The sequence below is a fragment of the Erythrolamprus reginae genome, chromosome 8, assembly GCF_031021105.1.
Source record: "Erythrolamprus reginae isolate rEryReg1 chromosome 8, rEryReg1.hap1, whole genome shotgun sequence".
NCBI lineage: Eukaryota > Metazoa > Chordata > Lepidosauria > Squamata > Dipsadidae > Erythrolamprus > Erythrolamprus reginae.
Window position 1 is genome coordinate 37,030,159 of NC_091957.1, and position 25,863 is coordinate 37,056,021.

Consider the following 25,863-nt stretch of genomic DNA (forward strand, 5'->3'; position numbering starts at 1 on the left):
AATTACGGAGGGAGGAAAGGAGGGAAGGGGGAGGAGGAGGAAGAAGTAGAAGAAGAAAAAGGAAGAAGAAGAAGAAAAAAGGAAGAAGAAGAAGAAGAAGAAGAAGAAGAAGAAGAAGAAGAAGAAGAAGAAGAAGAAGAAGAAACAATTGAAATTATACCCCATCCCCAGATCTTACTGCAATTTAGGATCTCCATCTTAGTCCTTACCAAGCCACATTAGGAGGAGGGAAAGCATCAACCTTCCAAACCAGCTTCTGTACTTTTTGTCCTGCCTTGGCCTCATAATACAGTTGTTGCCTCTTTTTGACAAAATTAATGAAGGCTTGTTCTTTAATAAATGAGAGAGAGAATAAGAGTTAATTACTAGTTTGCTTTGCTGGACATCAAAATAGCATGTGCAAAAGATAAGAAATCAGGGGGAAAAAAGACAACCAGGCAGATGTGAAAAGAGGAAAAAACCCAAAAAATGGAGTGGCCATGGTTACAAATTTAAAGCATGTGATATTTATTTTTCATATGTGTAGTGGCATTTTATTAATTTGACTGTGAGATACAGTTTGATTTGCAGACAATTGTGAAGAAGATCCAATGTATGAAAGCAACAGGGACATTTTAGAAACACTCATTCTAAGTGAAGGCTGGTGAAGGCAATAATAATATACAGGCACTATCTTTTCTGGACAGTATTTCTTTTAACTCTTGAATTAATGGGGTTTTTTTTCATAGCACACAATCCATTTTTCCCCTGACCCACAATTGGGTAATTATTGAAATATATCAACAACACACAGCAGCAGATGGTCCATGACAAGGAAGGGTGATTTCTGTTTAGTTTCAGCTGTGAACATGATGTTTTTTCTGGAATTTCTTGAAGATACTACAAGAATGAAAAGATTTATCATTCCCTGGGTGATTGGATAGTCCTCAACTTACAACAGTTCATTTTGTGACTGTTCAAAGTTAGAACAGCACTGAAAAAAGTGACTAATGACATTTACAACCATTGCAACCCATGCCATGGCCACGTGATCAAAATTCAGACCCTTGGCAACTGCTTCATGTTTATGACAGTTGCAATGTCCTGGGGTCATGTGGTCACTTTTTGCAACCTTTTGACAAGCAAACTCAAGGAACAAGCTAGATTCACTTAACAACCATGTTACTAACTTAACTACTACAGTGTTTCATTTAACAACTGTAGCAAAAAAGATCATAAAAGGAAGCAAAACTCACTTCGAAAATGTCTCAGCAATAGAATGTTTGGAGACAATTGTGGTTGCAAGTCAAGGACTACCTTCAAGACATACACTTTGGGATATTGTGTGCTATTTTCCCTGGCTGGAGCTCCTGACTAAATTGTGGTCCCAAAATAAGGGTAGCCTGATGAAACCACTTTCTCTAAACCAGCATAGCTGGCTGGAGAATTGTGGGAGTTGAAGTCTAATTTATTAGCAGAGCCAGAGGGCAAACCCAAATCTGAAGTCCTGTGGGTTTCTCCACCCAGTTTAAAGTTCATTCCCTTGTTCCCATACCTACAAGTTCATCACATGGCCAAGTCTGGTTCTGCCAACGTGTCTGAGCCTCCGATCAACTTCCGGGCAGGTGCTGAACAAAGGATGACCTTGGACGTCCTCATGCAACAGCCCCTCCCAAATCCTCACAGCACTAATGCGTTTTACACTGTGATATATATCAGGCCAAAAGTCTCCAACTCAAATGATGGCTTCTGCTGTATAGACTTCAACTCCCAGAATTCCTCAGCCAGCTCTGTTCAGGGAAGTTAACTGATGAGGAAGTTGGAAATGCTAAGCCAGGTGTCTCTGGCGATGAAGGAGTATTTTATGTCATCACTGAGTTGATAGGGTGGAGGAGGGAGCCATGCTGGTTCTGTAAGGGTCTTATCAGCAAGGAAGGGTCTCCTAAAATGGTGGCGCCAGCAGGTAGAGTGCTGTACTGCAGGCCACTGAAGCTGACTTGTAGATCTGAAGGTCAGCGGTTCAAATCTCATCACCGGCTCAAGGTTGACTCAGCCTTCCATCCTTCCGAGGTGGGTAAAATGAGGACCCGGATTGTGGGGGCAGTAGCCTTGCTCTGTTAAAAAGTGCTATTGCTAACATGTTGTAAGCCGCCCTGAGTCTAAGGAGAAGGGCGGCATAAAAACCGAATAAATAAATAAAATAAATAAACCTATCAACCTATCAGCTTGCATGAACGTGGCATGCTCTGACCACATCTCTTTGGCCGCCTTGGCTTCCCCACTTTTGATGGTCCTACTTACTGAATATTGTGACTGTAGTATTGACTTCTACGCCTCCTTCGCCCATATTGAACACTTTGCATATGTAATGTCCTTTGTCTTCCATTGTGATATTTGTGATATTCACAAAACTAGAGCCTTCGTACGTTGTCCGGTCCAAATTCTTTATTGGCTTTATTACCTAGAAGAGAACAAGAGAGAGGCATAGAAAAATTTCCACCAGGTTCAGTTTGAAAGTCCTCAAATAAAAACTGTAAAGGAGAATATCGTGGTATCCTTCGCTAGGCGTATGTATGGTGGGAGAAGACTTCACTGAGCCTTTGATGGTTCATTAGTTATGCAATGCAGTATTGCAGACTGACTCTGCCGACAGCCAGCAGTTTGATTCTCACTGGCTCAAGGTTAACTCAGCCTTCCAATCTTCAGAGGTGGGTAAAATGAGGACCCACATTGTTGGGGGCAGGATGCTGACTCTGTTAACCACTTAGAGAGGACGGGAAAGCAGTGCGAAGTGGTATATGGAGTGCTAGTGCTGAAAGTTTTAGAAGGTGACTAGGATTCCTTTACTCCTTGAGTATTACTCCTTGAAACACAGAAAGATTTTAATTTATTTATTAAATTTGTATGCCGACCCTCTCTGTAGATTCAGGGTGGCTCACAACAGTAATAGAAAAAAACAATGTACTGTACAATACAAATCTAATAATTAAAACTAAAAACCCATAATTTAAAAAACATGCATACAACATACCATACATAAACAATATAGGCCTGGGGAAGTTATCTCAGTTCCCCCATGCCTGATGGCAGAGGTAGGTTTTAAGGAGTTTACGAAAGACAAGGAGGGTGGGGGCAGTTCTAATCTCAGGGGGAAGCTGGTTCCAGATGGTCGGGGCCGTCACAGAGAAGGCTCTTCCCCTGGGACCCACCAAACGACATTGTTTAGTCGACGGGACCCGGAGAAGGCCAACTCTGTGGTACCTAATTGGTCGCTGGGTTTTCAGATATTTCAGAGGTCTTCAAACTTGGCAATTTTAAGACTATGCTGGCTGGAGAATTCTGGGAGTTGAAGTCCACATGTCCTAAAGTTGCCACGTTTGGGGACCGGTGAGGTGTTTCAAGGAGTAATTTTCTGTTCTGTTTTCAAAAAGAGATTGCATCCTTTAAAGTATTAAAATAGAACAGAACAGAATAGGATAGGATAGAATAGAAATCTTTATTGGCCAAGTGTGATTGGACACACAAGGAATTTGTCTTTGGTGCATATGCTCTCAGTGGACATAAAAGAAAATATACACATTTGTCAAGAATCACAGTACAACACTTAATGATTGTCATAGGAGTCACATAAGCAATGAAGAAACAATCAATATTAATAAAAATACAAGCAACAATTTACAGTCATACAATCATAAGTGGAAGGAAATGGGTGATAGGAATAATGAGAAAAAACTAGTAGAAATAGTAGTGCAGACTTAAGAAATAGTTTGACAGTGTTGAGGGAATTATTTGTTTAGCAGAGTGATGGCGTTCAGGAAAAAAATGTTCTTGTATCTATTTGTCTTGGTGTGCAGTGCTCTGTAGTGACTTTTGAGTTTGTTTGTGTACAAACATTCTGATCTGTTTTTCTAACTTTTAAATGTCGTATTTATATAGACGTTATTAATCATTCTTCCCATGCTTATTTATATGGACCCAAGAATATTCAATAGACCTGCCCTGATGTTGAGGTAGTCCTCTGTTTACAACAATTCATTTAATCACCGTTTGAAGTTACAACGGGATGAAAAAAGTGACTCATGATTGTTTTTCACACTTAACAATCATTTCACACTTCAGACGCTTGGCAATTAATCCGTATTTATAACAGTTACAATCTCCTGGGGTCATGTAATCACTTTTTGCAACCTTCTGACAAGCAAACTCAATGGAGAAGCTTAATAATTATGTTGCTAACTTAACAACTGCAGTGATTTACTTAACAACTGTGGCAAGAGTGGTCCTAAACCCTTGGGCAACAAAGCGGCAAAACATGCTTCAGAAATGCCTTCCTCCTGGGAATTACTATCGACAATATGAAAAAGGTATAATATATTTAATGTTACAGATCTTGACTTCAGCAAAGCTGGTTTATGCCCCAAAATAGAAAAACAAAGATACTCAAATAAAGAGGAAGTGATTCTATACAAAATACAATCATGTGCAGAAATGGACAGACTAATGAAGAAGTTAAAAAAATAAAACTGAAACAGAATATTACAAAACCTGGGACAAATGTTATTATTGGTGGGAAAAGAGGAAAGCCAAAATTAAGAAATAATGATAACACTGGATAAAATTGATCTTCAGAAAAGAGACAGACGCTTGGAGTAGGCCAAGGTCTTCCCTCCACCAAGAGACTCCCTGGAATGACTCACCCTGTTTCCTGGTAATCTCCAATGAAATTGCAAGCGTCCATTCCGGGATGTCTGCGCTGTGCATTCCAAGTCAAGGGTTTCTCCCAGCAAGAGTTTTTTGGGACTTGCTTTCACAGCCACGTTCCAAATTCGCTTCTCTAAAGGAAATAAGAAAGTCAGGGATCAATCATCTCCTCCAGCAACATTGATGATCATATACAGAAGAATCCATCTATTTGATGGCCCTTCAGTTGGATCCTTTCATGGAGAGCATCTAATACCAGCATTGGCAGAACTTTGAGCCACATTGATGGAGGCAAATCCATTTGATTTCCATAACTGGAATCAGGCTTAGTGCGGAATATGTAGGCAGTCCTCAACTTACAACAGTTTCTTCAGTGGTCGTTTGGAGTTACAATGACATTAAAGTGACTTATGACCATTTTTCACACTTAATGACAACTTCAGCATCCCCATCGCCATGTAATTTACATTCAGATGCATGACCATTGTTTCGTATTTATGACGGTGGCAGCGGTCCCGAGATCACGTGACCCCCTTTCGTGACCTTTTAATAAGAAGGCCAGATTCACTTAACAACCATCTTATTAATTTAACAACTGCAGGGATTCACTTAACAAAAATGGTAAAATGGGGGCAAAACTCATTTAGAGTAACAAACGTCTCAGCTAGTGACATCAATTTTGGGCTCAATTATGGTCATAAGTCAAGGACTACTGGGAGTCCAGCAATGGAAAATTATGTCCGATGGCTGACATTTTCAGCACCCAGAGCAAAAGCAGCCCTCCACTTACCCACCATCTGGGTCAGGTAATGTATCTCATGCTGTGCCTCGTTGACGGTAGCAACACATTTGATTATATTGCTAAAGAACTCAATGGAGGGTGAAGTGACCATGAATCCTTTCTTGGGGTCCCATTCCTTCCTCGTGTAGGTGAAAGGCTTAGAAGACTGCTGCTATGGAAGAAAAGGCAAATACAAAGACAAGCCATTTTTGTCTGAGAATAAAGCTACTGTCAAGACTGACTCACACGTCCGACTACCACAACAGCAGCACTAGCACTTAACTGTTGGTTACGACCTTTAAAGCCCTACATTGCATTGGACCAGAGTACCTCCGGAACCGCCTGCTACCGCACAAATCCCAGCGACCGATAAGGTCCCACAGAATTGGCCTTCTCCGGGTCCCGTCGACTAAACAATGTCGTCAGGCGGGCCCCAGGGGAAGAGCCTTCTCTGTGGCGGCCCCAGCCCTCTGGAATCAACTCCCCCCAGAGATTAGAACTGCTCCCACCCTCCTTGTCTTTCGTAAACTACTCAAGACCCACCTATACCGCCAGGCATGGGGGATATGAGACATCTTTCCCCAAGGCTCCTTATAATTTATGTTTGGTATGTATGTGTTGTCTGGTTTTAATATGATAGGGTTTTAGTTATTTCTTTTAATATTAGATTTGTGCCACTATAATATTGTTTTTATCATTGTTGTGAGCTGCCCCGAGTCTTCGGAGAGGGGCAGCATACAAATCTAATAAATAATAATAATAATAATAATAATAATAATAATTATTATTATTATTATTATTATTATTATTATTATTATTATTATTATTATTACTCCGTAGTGCTTTACAGCCCTCGTTAAGCAGTTGACAGAGCCAGCCCCCAACAATCCTCATTTTACCCAAAGTCTTAAAGTTGCCAGGATTGGAGAGCAATGCTATATTTTAAGGGAATGTGGTGTAGGATAAGGACAGAACTGTTCCTTTCTCTTGTGGGGGGATAAGGTGGTGGTCTCTTGCCTTTCATCCTAGTTGAAATAGGAACCTATTTGTCTTCTATATATTTCTATCTATAAGTGAGGAAAGGAAACTGTTTAGAAGAAACTGGTTATTAGAGACCCCCCCCCCCTTACCTACCAACTATCTTCCCCTCTTTCTATCATCTATCTCTTTCTCATCTCTTTCTCTCTCTCTTTTATTTCGCATCTCTCCTTCTCTCTCTCTCTCTCATCAGCCAACTATCCACAGCTATGTAGTATTTAGCTCTTTATCACTAATATTTGTCTGTCTGTCTCTTTCTCCCCTAAAAATACTTCCTTTACAATAAAAATATTTTTAATTTTTTTAATTGAATTTTAAAAAACAAACACAAAACACTAAACAGCAGCAACAATATTAAACTTTCAATAAATTTGTATAAACATTATAAATACTAAGAAAATGTAAAAAACAACCAAAGCAGAAAAATGAAAGACAAAAACGAACCAGGAAGAGAAAGAAAAAACCCCAGACATAAATAAAATACACATTTGGGATAGTTACATTTACAGAATTTCAGTCAGAGATATGTACATTTTTAGCTTATTTGCAATAAAAAATATTTTTACTGCTTTTAGATTGCAATTTCATTTATGTTCTGGATCATTATTGCAATTTATGAGGCTACAATTGTAAAATGCAAAGAAGGGAACATTTAAATGGCCTCATCTCCATTTTAGGATGAAAAGTATTCCTAATTTTACAGTCAAAAGGAACATTTAGGGGATCATGCTAAAATATATTAGTTATGTATCCCAAAGTTGGCTGCAGTTGGTAGCACTGAACCAGAACACATTTTTGAAAATGAAAAAAATAAAATATAAAAACCCATGATCGCATGATTGAAGCTCCATCCTTGTCTACATGCAGCCCCTATAAAAATTGGGGGAGGGCTTTGATATTGTGAGCCTCCTTGATTTTTTTTTGTCTCTCTCTGCATGGATCACCCTGCTCCAATCGATCCCTTTTCTACATTAATAGCATTTTTGGCAAAGTGTCGTGGCAGTTTAGGGCAAACACAGGTGATTCTCAGCAATTTCCTTTCTGAGGTTTTTTCAGGCCCTATGGGGAGGGGTGGCCCACGTGGTTTTATTCTGCATTAATCTTACATAGACATTATGTATGTATTGTGTGTGTATTCAAATGCCTGAATTTCAAGCCCAGCTCTAGAACTAATCAGAATCAGCTGACATGAAGAATGGGCTTCTTTCTAGCATTAGCAACCCACCCAATTCCCCATAAATATCTAAGGAGGACAGAACGCAGTCATTTTAAAGTATAATGGAAACATCAGAACTGTAATTTACTAGGGGCAAACTCTGTGGTTTCAGAAATTGTGAAACAGAATGGTGCTGAATATTAAAACTCTGCATTTGAGGAACCCCTGAGGATCAGATTTAAAATATATATGTACAGAAATATTGCACATAGATATGATAGATAGAGATACACCCCCGTATTCTGTATATTAAATGAAGTTGGTTGTGCAAGATTCAAAAGTTGTTATGAAAGGAGAAGACGGCTGATATTACCCCAACCTTCAAAGGACCTGTTTTTCCCTCCCGCTCTTTCCTGCCGTTTTATCTCCAAGCAGTTATTAAATTTGGAGGAGGATGTTCTAAATTTGTCAAATCATCAGGCTCCTTCCTTCCCTCCCCCTCCTCAGTTTCCTGTGAGTAAAGGAAGCCGCCAACCCGGCTCCACACGTAGTATTTCCAGACAAGGCCAAAGAATAACAGTCCAGCTTTCCTTAAATGGGAACAGAAAGATGGACGCCCAAGGTAAACACACCTCTGCGGAAAGCCTCATCCGCCCTTCTGGAGACGTTTGTCAGGGAAAGAGACACTTTCCTTTGGGGGTCTGAATGTCAGCCCCCCCCCCCCCTCTGTCTCTTTCAAAGGCGGAAGAACAAAGTCTTCGGCCCAGCAGCCTAAAATGGAAACATCTCCCCATCCTTCTGAAGGTCCCAGTTCAAGATTGAGCAACGCATGGAAAAGTCTTGACTCGGCTCCAGAGATGGGAAAGATCGGAAACCAGGCATCTGAACTGCTTGCCCTTTCCTCAAGGAGATATTATCTCCAGATCTCAGAGTGGCTGCTAGGCTGGTATTAACTCTCCATATATTTCAACAAAAGTCAGCAGAGATGTTAAGCCAACACTTACAGGAAGCCAAAGCTCTTGCTACGCCAGCCAAGAAGGAGAGAGAAGGGTGGGTGAGTGGTTGGGTGGGAGTCAAGAATGGGTTTAGCTTCAAAATTATGAAAATGTATGTTGTGCATGTTGTTGTGTGTTTTGGACTGAGTACTTTCTGAAGGGAAACTGCTCTCTTGGTCAGTGTTCCCTCTAATTTTTTTTGGGGGTGGGCGGAAAAGTATAGTGTCTGAGCGGCAGTCCCTTTGGGACTCGTCAGCACATAAATAATAAATAAATAAATAAACAAACAAACAAACAAACAAAAAACCCACCCTGTTTTGCCTCAGAGAATTTCAAAATAAAATACTGTACTGTGTGTCTATAACAGTGAGCTCATAATAGGGCAACTCTATCAATATCAAAATACCACTTAAATAGTTGAGCTAGTTTCAAATTAGATTTTCATTTTCTTTCTCTCTTCCTTACTCCCGTTCTTTTTCTTTCTCTTTTCCTTCCTCTCTTTTTTCTATCTGTTTCTCTCTCTTCCTCTCTCTCTCCTTCCCTCTCACTCTTTCCCTCTCAACTTCTGGGCAGGTTTGAAAAACTCTGAGTTGATGATGATTTTTAAGTGAGCGATTGCTCACTGCTCAGCTTAGAGGGAACTATGCTCTTGGTAAGAAAGTACCGTTTCACCTCTACATTAAAACTATAGAAGTTTCTCCTTCTTGGCAATTTTCATTGCTTTGGCAGCCACCAAATGTTATGAGTAAGATTGCTCTACTGTTATCCATCAAGCACTATTGGCTCCCGTTGCCTGTTTAATTCTACTAGACTAGGGCATCAAATACCACCCGTAACAACTCCAAAAACCCTGGTATATACCAACAATGGAGTACTCATATCCAATGACCTAAGTCCTAGAGCCCACTGCAACAACATTGCCAAAAAGGCTTTAAGAGTTGTTAACCTAATCCTTCGCAGCTTCTTCTCTGGTAATTTTGAACTGCTAACAAGAGCTTACAAAACAATTGTCAGACCAATCCTAGAATACAGTATGGAACCCACATTGCATATCTGACATCAACACAATTGAGAGAGTCCAGAAATATTTCACAAGAAGAGTCCTTCATTCCTCTTCTCACAACAAAATACCTTACTCCACCAGACTTGAAATTCTTGGTTTAGACAACTTACAACTCGGTTGTCTCCGTTCCGACTTAATTATAGTTCATAAAATCATATACCAAAATGTCCTACCTGTTAACGACTACCTCACCATCAACCGCAACAACACACGAGCACGAAATTGACTTAAACTAAATGTCAACCGCTCCAAACTTGACTGCCAAAAATACGACTTTAGCAACAGAGTAATCAACGCCTGGAATGCACTACCTGATTCTGTGGTTTCTACTCCTAATGCCAAAACCTTTAACCTTAGACTATCTACAATTGATCTCTCCTCCTTTCTAAGAGGTCTGTAAGGGGCGTGCATAAGCGCACCATTGTGCCTACCGTCCCTGTCCTATTGTCTACTTTTTATCATTACTTATCTAATGTTTTATATGTACAAATTATCACCCTATAATTGTTTGACAAATAAATAAAACAATCAGACACTGAGATGAAATGACCATTATTAGTCTGTTTTTGAGACTGTGAGATTCTATATTCAAAACAGCTTTTAAGAAGTTTGGGGTGACCTGGAAAAAAAATTGCCTCATCAGAAGAGTATGAAGCAACTTAGTAGATATAATTGCACTCTCTGAAGTACAGCCGTATTCCAGAGAAAGACCGACTGTGAGGTAAATCTACGTGACAGCTAACTCAGTTATAGCAGGACAAATTTTATGGTGGTCTTCCAAAAGCTGTTTCATTGCTGGAGGCAGAGAGAGTGATAGTGCAGTACAGCAGTATTTTTTTAAAGATATGCAGTATGTGGATCACTTTGAAACTTCCCAAGCTTCCCATGGATCTAATCTGAGGAAGCCTCAGGAGGTCTTCTCTTGAGATTGGAGAAAAGTGGGGAAAGCCAGGGAAGCTGTAGGCCACTGAGAGGAAAGAGTACTGTATAGCAAAAGACAGGACACTCACACACAATCCCTTACAATCCCTTACAATCACAGGGCTGGAAGGAACCTTAGAGGTCTTCTAAGTCTGCCCAAGGCTGAGTCCTTCTTTCCTTTCCTTCTTTCCTTCCTTCCTTTTCTTCTTTTCTTTTCTTTCCTTTCCTTCCTTCCTTCCTTTCCTTTCCTTCTTTCCTTTCCTTTCCTTCCTTCTTTCCTTTCCTTTCCTTCCTTCTTTTCTTTCCTTTCCTTTCCTTCCTTCCTTTCCTTTCCTTCTTTCCTTTTGTTTTTTCCTTTCCTTTCCTTTCCTTCTTTTCTTTCCTTTCCTTTCCTTTCCTTCCTTCCTTCCTTCCTTCCTTTCCTTTCCTTTCCTTCTTTCCTTTCCTTTCCTTTCCTTCCTTCCTTTCCTTTCCTTTCCTTTCCTTCTTTCCTTTTGTTTTTTCCTTTCCTTTCCTTTCCTTCTTCCCTTTCCTTTCCTTTCCTTTCCTTTCCTTTCCTTTCCTTCCTTCCTTCCTTTCCTTTCCTTTCCTTCTTTCCTTTCCTTTCCTTTCCTTTAACATACAGCCTTGGACCACGTTGGCTTTTGTGATAGCTGCAGCACACGGCTGGCTCATACTTAAGCACAGAGGTGGGGCGTTAAGGTGGAACGGTGACATGTGCTCGTCCCTGTGGCTCTGAGTGCTAGCGGAGTCCATCGCAATTACCCTACTGCACCTGGGCAGCCATGGGCGCCCCTGCGTTTCCGCGCGCGATTTCACTCCCTGCTCAGGTGCAGTAGCGTAATTGCGCTGGACTCCGCTAGCACTCAGAGCCATGGGGGCGAGCGCACGTCACCGTTCCACCTTGGCAGCCCACCTTTGCTTAAGCAGTGTTCAGTGTTCAAGACATCTAGTTCCATTTCACAGGCATTACTTAGTTGCTTTATAACAAAGACCTGAAATAATGTGATTCTCCACTCTCAAGAATGTCCCCCCAATTCTGGCCTTCTTTAAAAGACAATTTGAAAGCAGGTTCTATTAAGTGAGAAGTAATAGGGGGAAAAGGAGAAAAAAATCCACGTGGCATAGGATTAAAGCTCCCTGGTCTTAGGGCTGGTGCTGTGTTACCTTGCCATAAAACGGTTCCGCTTCTTCTCCTGTCTTTCAGCAAGCCCAGCTCAGGGAACAAGAGTCAATAGTCTACCAGTTTGTTTGTTTGTTTGGTTGTTAGATTTGTATGCCACTCCTCTCCGAAGACTCGGGGCGGCTCACAACAATAAAAACAGTACAAATCCAATAGTTAAAAACAATGTAAAACCCTTAATATAAAAAACAATCATACATCTTAAACAAACCATGCATAAAACGGAAACAGCCCGGGGGAATCAATTTCCCCATGCCTGACGGCAGAGGTGGGTTTTAAGGAGTTTGCGAAAGGCAAGGAGGGTGAGGGCAATCATAATCTCCGGGGGGGTGTTGATTCCAGAGGGTCGGGGCCGCCGCAGAGAAGGCTCTTCCATGGGGCCCCGCCAGATGACATTTTTTCATTCACGGAACCTCGAGAAGGCCAACTCTGTGGGACCTAATCGGTCGCTGGGATTCGTGCAGCAGAAGGCGGTCCTGGAGATACTGTTGCTTTTCAAGAGTACTCATAAAATTAACCAAAGCCATCTTGAAATCCCCAGACATGCCCATATTTTTCCAACACTCTGCAGACTGCATTGGCTGCCAATTGGTATCCGGATGCAATTCAAAGTGTTGGTTATGACCTATAAAGCCCTACATGGCATCAGACCACAATATGTACAGGACCGCCTTCTGCCGCATGAGCCCTAGTAACCGATCAGGTCCCACAGAGTCGATCTTCTCCAGGTCCCATCAGCTAGACCAGTGATTTTCAACCTTTTTTGAGCCACGGCACATTTTTTACATTTACGAAACCCTGGGGCACATTGAGCGGGGCGGGGGGGGGGGCTAAAAAAAAGTTTGGACAAAAAATTCTCTCTCTCTCCCTTCCTTCCTCTTTCTTTCTCTCTCTCCATCCCTCTTTCTCTTCCTTCCTTCCTCTCTTTTTTGCTCTCTTTCTCTCCCTCATTACCTCCCTCTGTCTTTCTCTCTCTCTCCTTCCCTCCCTCTCTTTCTCTCTCTCTCTTGCTTTCCTTCTCTCTCTTGCTCTCTCTCTCTTGCTCTCTCTCTTGCTTTCTTTCTCTTGTTCTCTTCCTCTCTCTCTTGCTTTCTTTCTCTCTCTCTTGCTTTCTTTCTTCCTCTTTCTTTCTTTCTCTCTCTCTTGTTTTCTTTCTCTCTCTGATTTTCGCGGCACACCTGACCATGTCTCGCGGCACACTAGTGTGCCACGGCACACTGGTTGAAAAACACTGAGCTAGACAATGTCGCTTGGTGGGGCTCCAGCCCTCTGGAATCATCTCCCCCAGAGATTCACACTGTCCCCACCTTCCTTGCCTTCCTTGCCTTCCAGAACAGTCTTAAGACTCATTTATGCTGCCAGGCTTGGGGCCACTAGACTCTAGCCCCCTGGCCGATAAATGTGTTCAGAGTAAGTTGACCAAAGGAGAATGATTGTTTTTTATGGTTTGGGTTTTTTTTTAGATTTTTTACATTTCATATTTAATTAATTGGATTTAGGATATTATGCATTGTTTTATTATATGTTGTGAGCCGCCCCGAGTCCCCGGAGAGGGGCGGCATAAAAGTCCAATTTATAAATTAATAAATTAATAATTTGGAGAAATTTAGGATTTTTTTTTTCCAACCAGGATTCTGATTGAAAATAATGGATTCTTTTTTAGACAGATCCTTTCTGGAACAAATTCCAGAAAATGTTCTTCCAGGGTAAAAAAATTTAAAAGCCCAGAATGAAAAACAAATAGGAATTGCACTTATCTAAGAAACTCTTCAATAATTGCCCAAAATATATAATCTTCTTTTTGCTATCATGCTTAAAATGCCTGATCCCCATACAGAAGGCATGGACACTTTAAAGCAGAGGCCTTCAAACTTGGCAACTTTAAGACTTGTGGACTTCAACTCCCAGAATTCTCCAGGCAGCTATTCTGGGAGTTGAAGTCCACAAGTCTTAAAGTTGCCAAGTTTGAAGGCCTCTGCTTTAAAGAGTATAGGTTTCTTTTCCAAAATTGTCTGAACCAGATATTAAATTTGCCAGTTTGAACATCTATGGTTAAAAGTGGCGTTTTACTGAGCAAATTAATCCTCATTTGTCTATTCATCAATGGTTACCCTCGAAAGCTAATCCATTTGATGAAGGTTGTGAGAAGATTGAGAAATAAACTAAGGCATGGGGGAATTGAGATATTCCCTCCCCCTAGGCCTATAAAATTTATGCATGGTATGTCTGTGTGTATGTTTGGTTTCTTAAATAAGGGTCTTTTAAATTAATTTAAATATTAGATGTGTTACATATTGTTTCATTATTGTTGTTAGCCGCCCCGAATCTACGGAGAGGGAGCGGCATACAAATCCAATAAATAAATAAATAAATAAATAAATGAATGAATGAATGAATGAATGAATAAATAAATAAACAAACAAACAAACAAACAAACAAATAAATAAATAAATAAATAAGAAAGAAAGACATTGTAATGCTTACCAACAGCAGCTCTGGTTTGATCTCTGGTGAAGTGACTCGACATGGCACATTGATCACACCTGTTGTGTTGTACACATTGATGAGGTCTGGATATATTGTTTTGGGTGGCACAAAAGGCTCTGACTGATCTGCAAAGACATAAAAAATGGAACATCACGAGCGTGCAGAGAAGCAAGTCTATTGGCAAAAATTACCTGCTGTTCATCCTAAATTTTTACACCAAAAGTAGAGTAGATTAACAGATTGTGATTCTGACTTAGATCAATGACATTGAACCTCTAGAGAAAGTGCAGAAGACAGCAACCAGGATGATAAGGAGACTAGAAATTAAAACATATGAAGAGAGGTTGCAGGAACTGAACATGGTCAGTCTAGCAAAGAGAAGAACCAGGGGAGACATGATAACAGTCTTCCAATATTAGAGGGGCTGCCACACAAAAGAGGGGGTCAGGCTGTTTTTCAAGGCACCAGAAGGCCAGAAAAGAAACAATGGATGGAAACTGACCAAAGAGAGATTCAACCTGGAAATAAGGAGGACCTTTCTGACGGTGAGAGCAATCAACCATTGGAACAGCTTGCCTGTGGAGGTTGTGAGCGATCCATCACTTGAAACTTTCAAAGGGAGATCGGGCTTCCATTTGTCCAAAATGGTATAGGGACTCCTGCCGGGGGGAGGGGGAGAGTTGGACTAGATGACCTACAAGATCCCTTCCATCTCTGATAAATAAATAAACTGTCAATCCTTTTGGAGAGAAAACATTGGCAAAGCCATACTCACTCTTTCTCAACTCAAATATGACACTATACCTTAACCTTTCCTGAAACTGTGGAGATCTCTTATGCTAGGAAATTGATAAATGCAACCAACTGAGCTTACAATTCAGATCTTCAAGGATTGTTACTTTCCTTGTGTTCTGTCGGGCTCTCTGGTAGCCTTCTCCCAAAAATTCACAGGTACAAATTTCAGACACACACACGTTTGAAAATTCAAAACAATGTTCTTTATAATGAAAATTCACTTAAACCAAGCCCTCTTTTGGTATAGCAAAGAGCACTGGTCTCCAAACAACCTGGTAATTTGTACAAGTCCCTTATCAGTTTTGTGATACTTAGCTTGCAGCTGTGAGACAATTCACAGTCGTTCTTCTTTCACAAAGTGAAACACATTTTGCCCTGGTTTAGTTTCAAAGCGGGGAAAAATCAGCACACAAAAGGTCAAAGTCAGTAAAGCAGTCACGAAACACAACGATCAGATAATCCTCTACAATGGCCAAACCCACAGGCTGCTATTTATAGCAGCCTCACTAATTACCACAGCCCCACCCAACCACAGGTGGCCTCATTTTCTTTGATAATAATCTCTCAGTTGTTGTTGCCTATGCTTCGCTCTCCGCATGCGTGGCTGTATCATGAACTCTTGTTCTGAATTCATGGAGGAGCTAGATAATTGATCTCCTTCTGAGCTTTCTGCCACACTCTCCTCCTCCCTGTCACTCATGTCTTCTTGGTCAGAGGAGCCTTCATCATCAGATTCCACTGGGGGCAAATCAGGCCTGCAGCATGTGGATGTCTCCCCCACATCCACAGTCCTTGGGGCAGGAGCTGGGCCAGAGCTAACCACAACACCTTGCTTATTTCCAATTTCTTTTGGAGAAGAGAAGGACACAATGGCCCTTTCTTTGCAGGCATCTGGAACTTTTTCTCAATGCCCAAGAACAAAATAGCAGTGATAGAACCAGCAAATCAGCACAGTAAGACGACTTGTTTTTCACATAGATGTTATTGCAAAGCCACAATCATGTTTTCAGCATCTACATTGCTGGACAGTTCCCCCAATGCAACTTTACAGGCAACTTTGCCTGTTAGGGCGGAAGCTCCATTGAGAGGGGCTCTTGGTGTTCTCTGAGCTTTGGTTGCTCTCTTGCAGGCATTTCATTACCCAAACCAGGTAACGTCATCAGATGATAGTCCCTAGTTTGTCTGCAAGGAAACAAGCAAGCTCAGAGAGCACCAAGGACCCCACATTTCCACCCCAAGCTACAAATGGAATAGAATGTTTTATTTGGCCAAGTGTGATTAGACACACCAAGAATTTGGGTCTGATGCAGAAGCTTTCGGTGTACATGCAAAGTAACAGAGCATAATAACCACAATAATGATACTAATAAGAGGGGGTAGTAGAGAAGACAAGAAGGATAATAGCAGTACAGTCCTACTACATAGGTAAACATCCTTAGGCATAAATTCTGCGGGGATTAGGTGCTCAGCAGAGTGATTGGGGGGGTCTCTTGTCTACTTGTTTTAGAAACATAGAAACATAGAAGATTGATGGCAGAAAAAGACCTCCTGGTCCATCTAGTCTGCCCTTATACTATTTGCTGTATTTTATCTTAGGATGGATCTATGTTTATTCCAGGCATGTTTCAATTCAGTTCCTGTGGATTTACCAACCACGTCTGGTGGAAATTTGTTCCAAGCATCTACTCCTCTTTCAGTCAAATAATATTTTCTTACGTGGCTACTGATCTTTCCCCCAACTAACCTCAGATTCTGCCCCCTTGTTCTTGTGTTCACTTTCCTATTAAAAACACTTCCCTCCTGAACCTTATTTAACCCTTTAACATATTTAAATGTTTCGATCATGTCCCCCCTTTTCCTTCTGTCCTCCAGACCATACAGATTGAGTTCATTAAGTCTTTCCTGATCAGTTTGATGCTTAAGACCCTCCACCATTTTTGTAGCCTGTCTTCGGACCCGTTCAATTTTATCCATATCTTTTTGTAGGTGAGGTCTCCAGAACTGGACGTAGTATTCCAAATGGGGTCTCACCAGCGCTCTATACAGCAGGATCACAATCTCCCTCTTCCTGCTTGTTATACCTCTAGCTATGCAGCCAAGCATTCTACTCACTTTCCCTACCGCCTGACTGCACTGTTCACCCATTTTAGCAGGCAATGCCCTATAGCGATATCTCAAGGGGAGGAGCTGAGAGTTGGCAGTATTAGTATTGAGGAGGGATATGGGTGAATTCTGAGAAATTAAGGAAGCAGCTATAGAAAGCGCCCAAGCGGTAACAGTCTTAGGTTGGAAGGATACAACGAAATGGACAATACAAAATTGGTACCAGTACATGGTGGAACACATTCAGTTTGAAATTATGGAGACAAAAAGGAATATGATTAATGAAAATAAAGTGAAAGTACTGATGGGAAGATGGGACAGGGTTAGAGGTTTCATGGTTAGTAGAATTCGAGACTGAGTTATAAAGAACAAACTGGAATCGCTCTATAATTTGTAAACATGGTAACGTTCTCGGTTTAAAATAATATAAATCAGTACATCCTCATTTCGGTGGAGGGGTTTGAACAAATGATGTTGGATGATGGGAGCATGTATCACTGCGCACTGTCTCTTGTGTAATGCGTATCTGTTGCTATTATTAAAAACTAATAAAATGTATTTTTTTTAAAAAGGGGAGAAGGAACTGAGACAGCTTATATCCAGGATGGTGAGGGGTCTGTAGATATTTCCTCTGCCCTCTTTCTGATCCTTGCAGTATCCAGGTCCTACATGGAAGGCAATCTGGTTGCAATTATTTTTCTGCAATCCTAACTATCCAGTGAAGCCTGTACCTGTCTTGTTTGGTTGCTGTATCACAGCAGACAGCTATAGACAGCTATAGAGGTACAAATGATGGACTCAACAACTCCTCCGTAGAACTGTATCAGCAACCCCTTGGGCAATCTGAGCTTCGTGAATCGACGCAGGAAGAACATTTTTGTTGTGCCTTTTTAATGATGGTTCTAATGTTAAGCACCCATTTCAACTCCTGGGCGATTATAGAACCAAGAAACCTGAAGTATATTGCTGATACTGTGCTATATATAATATAATATAATACAGCCAGAGGTGGTAGAACAGGAGGGCTCTTCCTAAATATTCTCCTTAATTAGAAACTACATCCCATCCCAGCTTCCCCCAACTTGTGCCTTCCAGGTATGTGGATATCAATTCTCATCAGCCACAGCCAATGGAGCCAAGCTGAGAAATATATGTTGTCATTATTGTTTTGGTCACATTGCTCATGAGTGATGAGTGAGAATTACAATTGGTGGACTCACACGGATGCCCCTTATTGCAACCTGGGTGATCTTTCTCCCCGCCCTTGTTTTTAAAAATGAGGTACAGTGATACCTTGTCTTACAAACTTAATTGGTTCTGGGACAAGGTTCTTAAGATGAAAAGTTTGTAAGATGAAATAATGTTTCCCATAGGAATCAATGGAAAAGCGATTAATGGGTGCAAACCCAAAATTCACCCCTTTTGCCAGCCAAAGAGCCCGTTTTTGTGCTGCTGGGATTTCCCTGAGGCTCCCCTCTGTGGGAAACCCCACCTCTGGACTTCTGTGTTTTTGCGATGCTGCAGGGAAATCCCAGCAGGGGAATCCCAGCATCGCAAAAACAAGCTCACTGGCAACGGAAGCCCGGAGGTGGGGTTTCCCAGGGAAGGGAGCATCAGTGAAATTGCAGCATTGCAAAAATATTGAAGTCCTTGAAACCCCACCTCTGGACCTGTGTTTTTGCGATGCTGGGATTCCCCTGAGACTCCCCTCGCTTGGAAACCCCACCTCTGGACTTCTGTTACAGCATCACAAAAACACGGAACACAGAAGTCCGGAGGTGGAGTTTCCCATGGAGGGGAGCCTCAGGGGAATCCCAGCAGCATAAAAACAGGCGCTTTGGCTGGCAATGGAAGTCCGGAGGCGGGGCATCCCAGTGGCGGCGGTGGGTTTGTAAGGTGAAAATAGTTTGTAAGAAGAGGCAAAAAAATATTAAACCTCGGGTTTGTATCTCGAAAAGTTTGTATGACGAGGCGTTTGTAAGACGAGGTATCACTGTATTTTATTTAATGGCTTATACTGTATCCGAGTGTCTTCCTCCTTAAAATGAAAAATGCCAGCAATTTTTGGCAATCGCACTAATGAAATTCATGGTGCAGTCAAAAAGGTTTGCAAAGGTAAAAAAAAAAAAAAAGGCAGTTCGTGTTGGATTGTACTATTCTTCTGTTTGGCTTTCTGCCTAGCAAGATAATCCATTATGATGGGTTGGTGAAGACAGGAACATTTTTTATGAATGTCAATTATTCTAGGCCAGTGTTTCCTCAATCCCAGAAACCTCAACTTCCAGAATTCCTCAGCCAGCTATGCTGGGGAATGCTTGCCATCCACAAATGCTGGCCTAAGGATTCTGCTGAAGTGGGAATTCTGGGTGTTGATATCCACCGACGCCAGATGGAAGATTCCTTAAGATTCCACTCATCTTAAAGTCCCTAAGTGGTGGCGAACCTATGGTATGGGGGCAACAGGTGTCATGTGGAGCCATACCTGCTGGCATGCAAGCCCTTGCCCTAGTTCAGCTCCAAGGTGCATGTGTGTGCTGGCCAGCTGATTTTTTGCTCACACAGAGGCTCAGGGGGGGGGGCGTTTTTGGCTTCCAGAGAGCCTCCAGGGGCATGGGGGAGGGCATTTTTACCCTCCCCAGGCTCCAAGGAAGCCTTTAGAAAAATGGTTCCCAAACCTGGCAACTTAAAGACTTGTGGACTCCAACTCCCAGAATTCTCCAGCCAGCATAGCATAGCTATACATAGCATAGCATAGCTGGCTGGAGAATTCTGGGAGTTGAAGTCCACAAGTCTTAAAGTTGCCAAGTTTGGGAATCACTGCTTTGGAGCCTCAGGAGGGCAAAACACAAGCCTACTGGGCCCACCAGAAGTTGGGAAACAGGCTGTTTCCAGCCTCCATAGGGCCTCCGGGGGGGCAAGAAAAGCTGTTTTCGCCTTCCCCGGGCATTAAATTATGGGTGTGGGCACTCATACGTGCATGATAGCGCATGCACACACTCTTTTGGCACCCGAGGAAAAAAAAGGTTCACCATCACTGGCCCGAGACATTTCGTTTGGCCTTCCCCTATGAGACTCCTTCTAAGTAGCATGCAGTGATAATGTTTTTTTATGGTTTATATTTTTAAAGTTAGTCCTTGATGATGGAAGACAGCAAACAAACTGTGGGAATCATTGATCATCTCCGAACTGATTTAACTGTTGTTCATAAAATCATACATCACAATGTAGTCCCTGTCAGTGACTACTTCACCTTTAACAACAACAACACAAGAGCACGTAATAGATACAAACTGAATGTAAATCGCTCCAAACGATTTCAGCAATAGAGTGGTCACTGCCTGGAACTCATTACCTGACCCTGTTGTTGCCTCCCCCAACCCCAAAATCTTCAACCATACATTATCAACAATTGACCTCTCCCCTTTTCTAAGAGGTCTGTAAGGGGTGTATATAAGTGCACTTTTATGCCTAATGTCCCTGTCCTATTGTCTTATTATCCTTTCTATTACTATGTTCTACTTATGTTATGTTGTGTTGTGTTGTGTTGAGTTGTGTTGAGTTGTGTTGAGTTGTGCTGTGCTATGCTATGCTATGCCATGTTATGTTAATGTGTACTATAATACTATACTTGTTTGACAAATAAATAAAATTGGCTGATCCACAAAAATTCTCGTTCTCACCACTTGAGGGCGCAGTTAAGGTGACTTTACAACGTCCAACTACTGCACTTCTCTTGCAAATGGACCTCTACAAATGGTCTGTTTGGGTTTACATTCAGGCCAGGGGAAATGAAGTGTGGGGAGAGAAAACAGGAGATCAAAAGGCAGCTGTTATTGAAAAAAGTAACGCCCCCCCCCCTGCTCCTTTTCATTTAATTCATGGGTGTATATAATGAGCAGGAAAGGAAAAAGGGAAAGGGAAAGGGGGAAGGGGAGAGGAGAGGAGAAGAAAAGAAAAAGTGATGGAGGAAAAGGAGAAACACTATGGAGATCTGCACGAAAGAAAGCCGAATTTTGAAAGTTGAATCAACAATGCAGTTTTCACAATTGCCTTCCTTCCTGATGTTGTGATGCACATGAAATCATTTGCTTTCCTTTGTGGGCACTCTGGAGATTTTTTTTCAGAGAAATAAGGTTTAACATTGTTTTTGTGCCCTCAACCTTTGGAGACATTAACAGGAAGGGGTCCACATTGTTGCAAGGTTGAGGGCTGAGGCTGGTTTTCACAGATGCAGCCAGTCCTCTAAATTAACAAACTCTTAAGTCATTGTTTTTAGCTGGAGGTAGAACAGGGCAGGATATCTGAGTGGAAGAAGAAGGAGAGATAAGGAGAGGCTGCTTAATGGTTTCCTGACATTTTCAGCTCAGAATTGCCCGTCTGGTGCTGATTTCTCACAGCTACAGAGGTGGGTGATGAATGGACTCGGTTTATCAGGACAGTACATAAACCGAAAGGTAGAAAAGCAAATAATCGGGTTTATTGTCTTTCTTCAGAATAACTCTCTCATACCCCCTTTTTCCCCCCTACGGGAAGTTTATCAACTCTCTCATGGAATCCACATAATGAGACACCCAATGCATAAAACAGCTGCGAGAGCAATCATGGGCTTCCCCAAATATCCCCATGTTACACCAACACTCCGCAGTCTGCATTGGTTGCCGATCAGTTTCTGGTCACAATTCAAAGTGTTGGTTATGACCAATAAAGCCCTTCATGGCACCGGACCAGATTATTTCAGGGACCGCCTTCTGCTGCACAAATCTCAGTGACCAGTTAGGTCCCACAGAGTGGGTCTTCTCCGGGTCCCGTCAACTAAACAATGTCACCCAGGGGAAGAGCCTTCTCTGTGGTGGCCCCGGCCCTCTGGAACCAACTCCCCCCAGAGATTAGAATTGCCCCCACCCTCGTTGCCTTTCGTAAGCTGCTTAAAACCCACCTCTGCCGTCAGGCATGGGGGAATTGAGATACCCTTTCCCCCTAGGCCTTTACAATTTTATGCATGGTATGTCTGTATGTATGTTTGGTTTTATAATAAGGGTTTTTAACTGTTTTAGTATTGGATTGTTATTATATGCTGTTTTATTGCTGTTGTTAGCCGCCCTGAGTCTGCAGAGTGGGGCAGCATACAAATCCAATAAATAAAAATAAATAAATAAAACAGGAAGAATTTCAACCTTCCTATCGAGTCCACCCTCTTCTCTTGGAATAAGAGTGTTGGAAGGGACTAGAGGTCTTCTAGTGCAGCCCCTGGACCAAGGCAGGAGGTATATCTTCTTTAGCCACATTGTGTGGCAGGGATGGGCAGCCATGCCCCCCCTTTGATCTGCAGGCTTCAACTCCCAGAATTCCCAAGCCAGCCATGCTCAGGGATTCTGGGAGTTGAAGCCCATAGGTCATAAAGGATCCATATCTGCCCACCCCTCTGCCCTGTGCACACCCCATAAGACGCCCAAGTGTGACCTAAGGAATGGTAAAACACAATAAGAATAAAATAGAATAGAATAGAATAGACTAGAATAGAATAGAATTTTATTGGCCAAGTGTGATTGGACACACAAAGAATTTGTCTTGGTGCATATGCTCTCAGCGTACATAAAATAAAATATACATTTGTCAAGAATCATGTGGTACGACACTTAATGATTGTCATAGGGGTCAAATAAGCAATGAAGAAGCAATATTAATAAAAATCTTAGGATATAAGCAACAAGTTACAGTCATACAGTCAACATGGGAGGAAATGGGTGATAGGAATAATGGGAAAAACTAGTAGAATAGAAGTGCAGATTTAGTAGAAAGGCCTCTGGCAGAAGCAAAAGGAGAAAAACAGAATTTGCTTCTGGTCTGTTTCTTTGCCCTGAAGATGGAGAAGAAGTAACTTAAGTAACTTCACAATCTTCGATGAGTCATGAGTATTACTGTCCAGCTGCCACCTTGCATCGAAGCAGAAGGCCAGGCTGATTCATGCTCACTTCCTACCCATTTACCTTGTGATTCACTGACCCAATTGCTTCTGTCACTTTCCTCAGAAGGAGCCAAGGGAGCTCCTTCCTCCTGCAGGGGTCCCTTTCCTGGGACGCCTTTCAAAATCTCCCACCTGAGATGAAATGGCAAATGGGGAGAATAGCAGATGGATGAAATCTGCAGGGCCTAAAAAAGCAAAGGAAAGGATACCAAAATCCTGCTTTGTGTGTCACTGAATCATGAGACTCAGTGAATGCATCGTGCTTAGCCACGATTTGTGGATTAAGCCACAAGGGATGGGCTGCAAATTCAGCCAAAGAATCAAGTTGATCTGCTAGGATGGACAGAGGATGAGGGGGGTGATTTGGATTTCATAAGACTCCCAGCCACTTATAGTATGTGCAAAAAACACAGCTTGGAGTAAAACAGCTCTCCCCAACACGCAAGAGAGATTGATGTGATCTGCTCAGCAACAACTAAATAAATCCCATTGTGGTTTCATGGGTTGCACACATCCAGCCTATGCAACATACATAGATCCTAGTAGTGAGCTTAATTAGTTCATCTTTCCATGTCTGAAATTTTTCCATTATTAAAAAGATGTTGAAACTCTACAAAAAGTGCAGAGAAGAGTAACTAAGAAGATTGGGGAACTGGAGGCAAGAACATATGAAGAACAATGACTGGAAATGGATATGTCTACTTTAATAAAAAGGACTAGCATCTTTCTTGATAGCATCTTCCAATATTTGAGGGGCTTACCCAAAGCGAGACAAGAAACAACGGAAAGAAACAAGTCAAGGAAAGAAGCAACCAAGGAGAAATGTCCTAACATGAGAGCAGTCCGTCAATGGAACTGCTTCCTTTGAGAAACTGAGCATGCTGCAACATTGGAGGATTTAAAAAAAGGGACCAGACAGCCACTTGTCGGAAATGGCTTGGGCTTTCCGGCCTGAGCAGGGTGTTGGACTAGAAGACCTCCAAGGTCCCTTCCAACTCTATCATTCTGTGATATCTGTACAGATAGCATCAGATCTATTTTGTTGAATTTTGGGGTGCGGGTAAAATAGAATAGAATAGAATAGAATATATAGAAAATGGAATGGGATGGAATAGAAATGAATAGAATAGAATAGTATAGAAATGAATAGAATAGAATAGAATATATAGAGAATGGAATGGGATGGAATAGAAATGAATAGAATAGAATAGTATAGAAATGAATAGAAATGAAATGAAATGAATAGAATAGAATAGAATATATAGAGAATGGAATGGGATGGAATAGAATAGTATAGAAATGAATAGAATAGTATAGAAATGAATAGAAAAGAATAGAATAGAAATGAATAGAATAGAATAGAATATATAGAGAATGGAATGGGATGGAATAGAATAGTATAGAAATGAATAGAATAGTATAGAAATGAATAGAATAGTATAGAAATGAATAGAATAGAATAGAACAGAATAGATAGAATAGACTAGAAAAGAATAGAATAGAAAAGAATAGAATAGAATATATAATATAATATAGAATAAAATAAAATAAAATTCTTCATTGGTCAAGTGTGATTGCACACACAAGGAATTTGTCTTTGGTGCAGATGCTCTCAGTGGACATAAAAGAAAGGTTTGTCAAGAATCAGGAGGTAAAAAACACTTAATGGTTGTCACAGGGTGGGGGGCAAAGAAGTCAGCATAGCAGCAGCGACCTCTTAATTGAAAATCCACCTCTTTTGCACAGTTGTGAGATGAGCAAAACAAGGGCTGGGCCTTTGAGAATGCCACTATGGCCATCGCATTGACTTTTTAAAATCCCCCAAGCATGTTTGCCTTGCGCCTTTCCTCCCCCCCCCCATCAATGGAAATTCTGCTGGATGGAATCTTATCGTGTTTCTGTTCTCCCCTCCCCTTGCAGCCTGCTTTTATCAGCCCCCCTCAAGGAATTCAAGTGGGTCTGGCATTGCTTCTTCCAGGACTGGCTTCATTGGAGGAGTCTGCTTCTTTGTGGGCCTCACACAGGTGGGGTGGGAAAAACATGCTTTCCCACGAGAGTCCCAGGCGATTCTTCCTGGTGGCAGGGCGCAAGAACAATAACAAGTCGTGTCTCTCCCCCCCCCCCCCCTCCATCTTTCATTTGAGCCCGATGCCGGAGTCCCCCGACGCGCAGGCTGCAGAAGCAAGCTGCATCGCTCTCTTGTCACAATGCCCTGCCCAGCTTTTGTTTCAGTGCAGTTTTCTTAATCCACCCAGGGGGAAACACGGAACTGGGAATCAGCCCAGAATAGGGAATTTTATTTTCCGTGCCCCAAATCATAAATAGCATGGAAATTTTCCTTTGAAAAGCTGCATATTTTTTTAACTTGGCCATTTGCAAACCCCCCAAGGTATCATTGCAAGGCCTCTACATAATTAGGTTAATTTGAAATACATTTAAAATTAAATCAACCTGCGAACCTGTTCCCATTTTTGAGTCACTGGAATCCAGTAAGTCAGTCGTTATTCTGATGGCTTGTTCTGAAAACACATTGGGGCTGAAGGCAACACAAAGGAAGGAAATCTATGTGCATGGGTACACAACTGATGGGAGGGGTTTTTGCATCACCCGTCACTTTGGACTTGAGTGAACACACTTATGCATGATGCAGGGAAATGGAATGTGTTTCCATCACCAGCCTCTACCGGACAGCAAAG

The 25,863-nt window shown here is 41.8% G+C and overlaps 1 protein-coding gene across 3 annotated transcripts in view; it reads right to left on the reverse strand.

Moving 5' to 3' along the window:
- The window catches only part of LOC139171439 (vascular endothelial growth factor receptor kdr-like), a 211,897-nt gene that overhangs the window by 113,849 nt on the left and 72,185 nt on the right, over positions 1–25,863 (reverse strand). For 2 of the 3 annotated variants that reach the window (XM_070759672.1, XM_070759674.1), the window contains exons 4-8: positions 14,302–14,429; positions 5,471–5,633; positions 4,677–4,813; positions 2,281–2,440; positions 210–330 (exon numbers count right to left, since the gene is read on the reverse strand). In XM_070759672.1, the coding sequence (XP_070615773.1) occupies positions 210–330; positions 2,281–2,440; positions 4,677–4,813; positions 5,471–5,633; positions 14,302–14,429 (709 nt within the window). The remainder of the gene's footprint in view (positions 1–209; positions 331–2,280; positions 2,441–4,676; positions 4,814–5,470; positions 5,634–14,301; positions 14,430–25,863) is intronic. The other variant, XM_070759673.1, reaches the window with a different exon arrangement.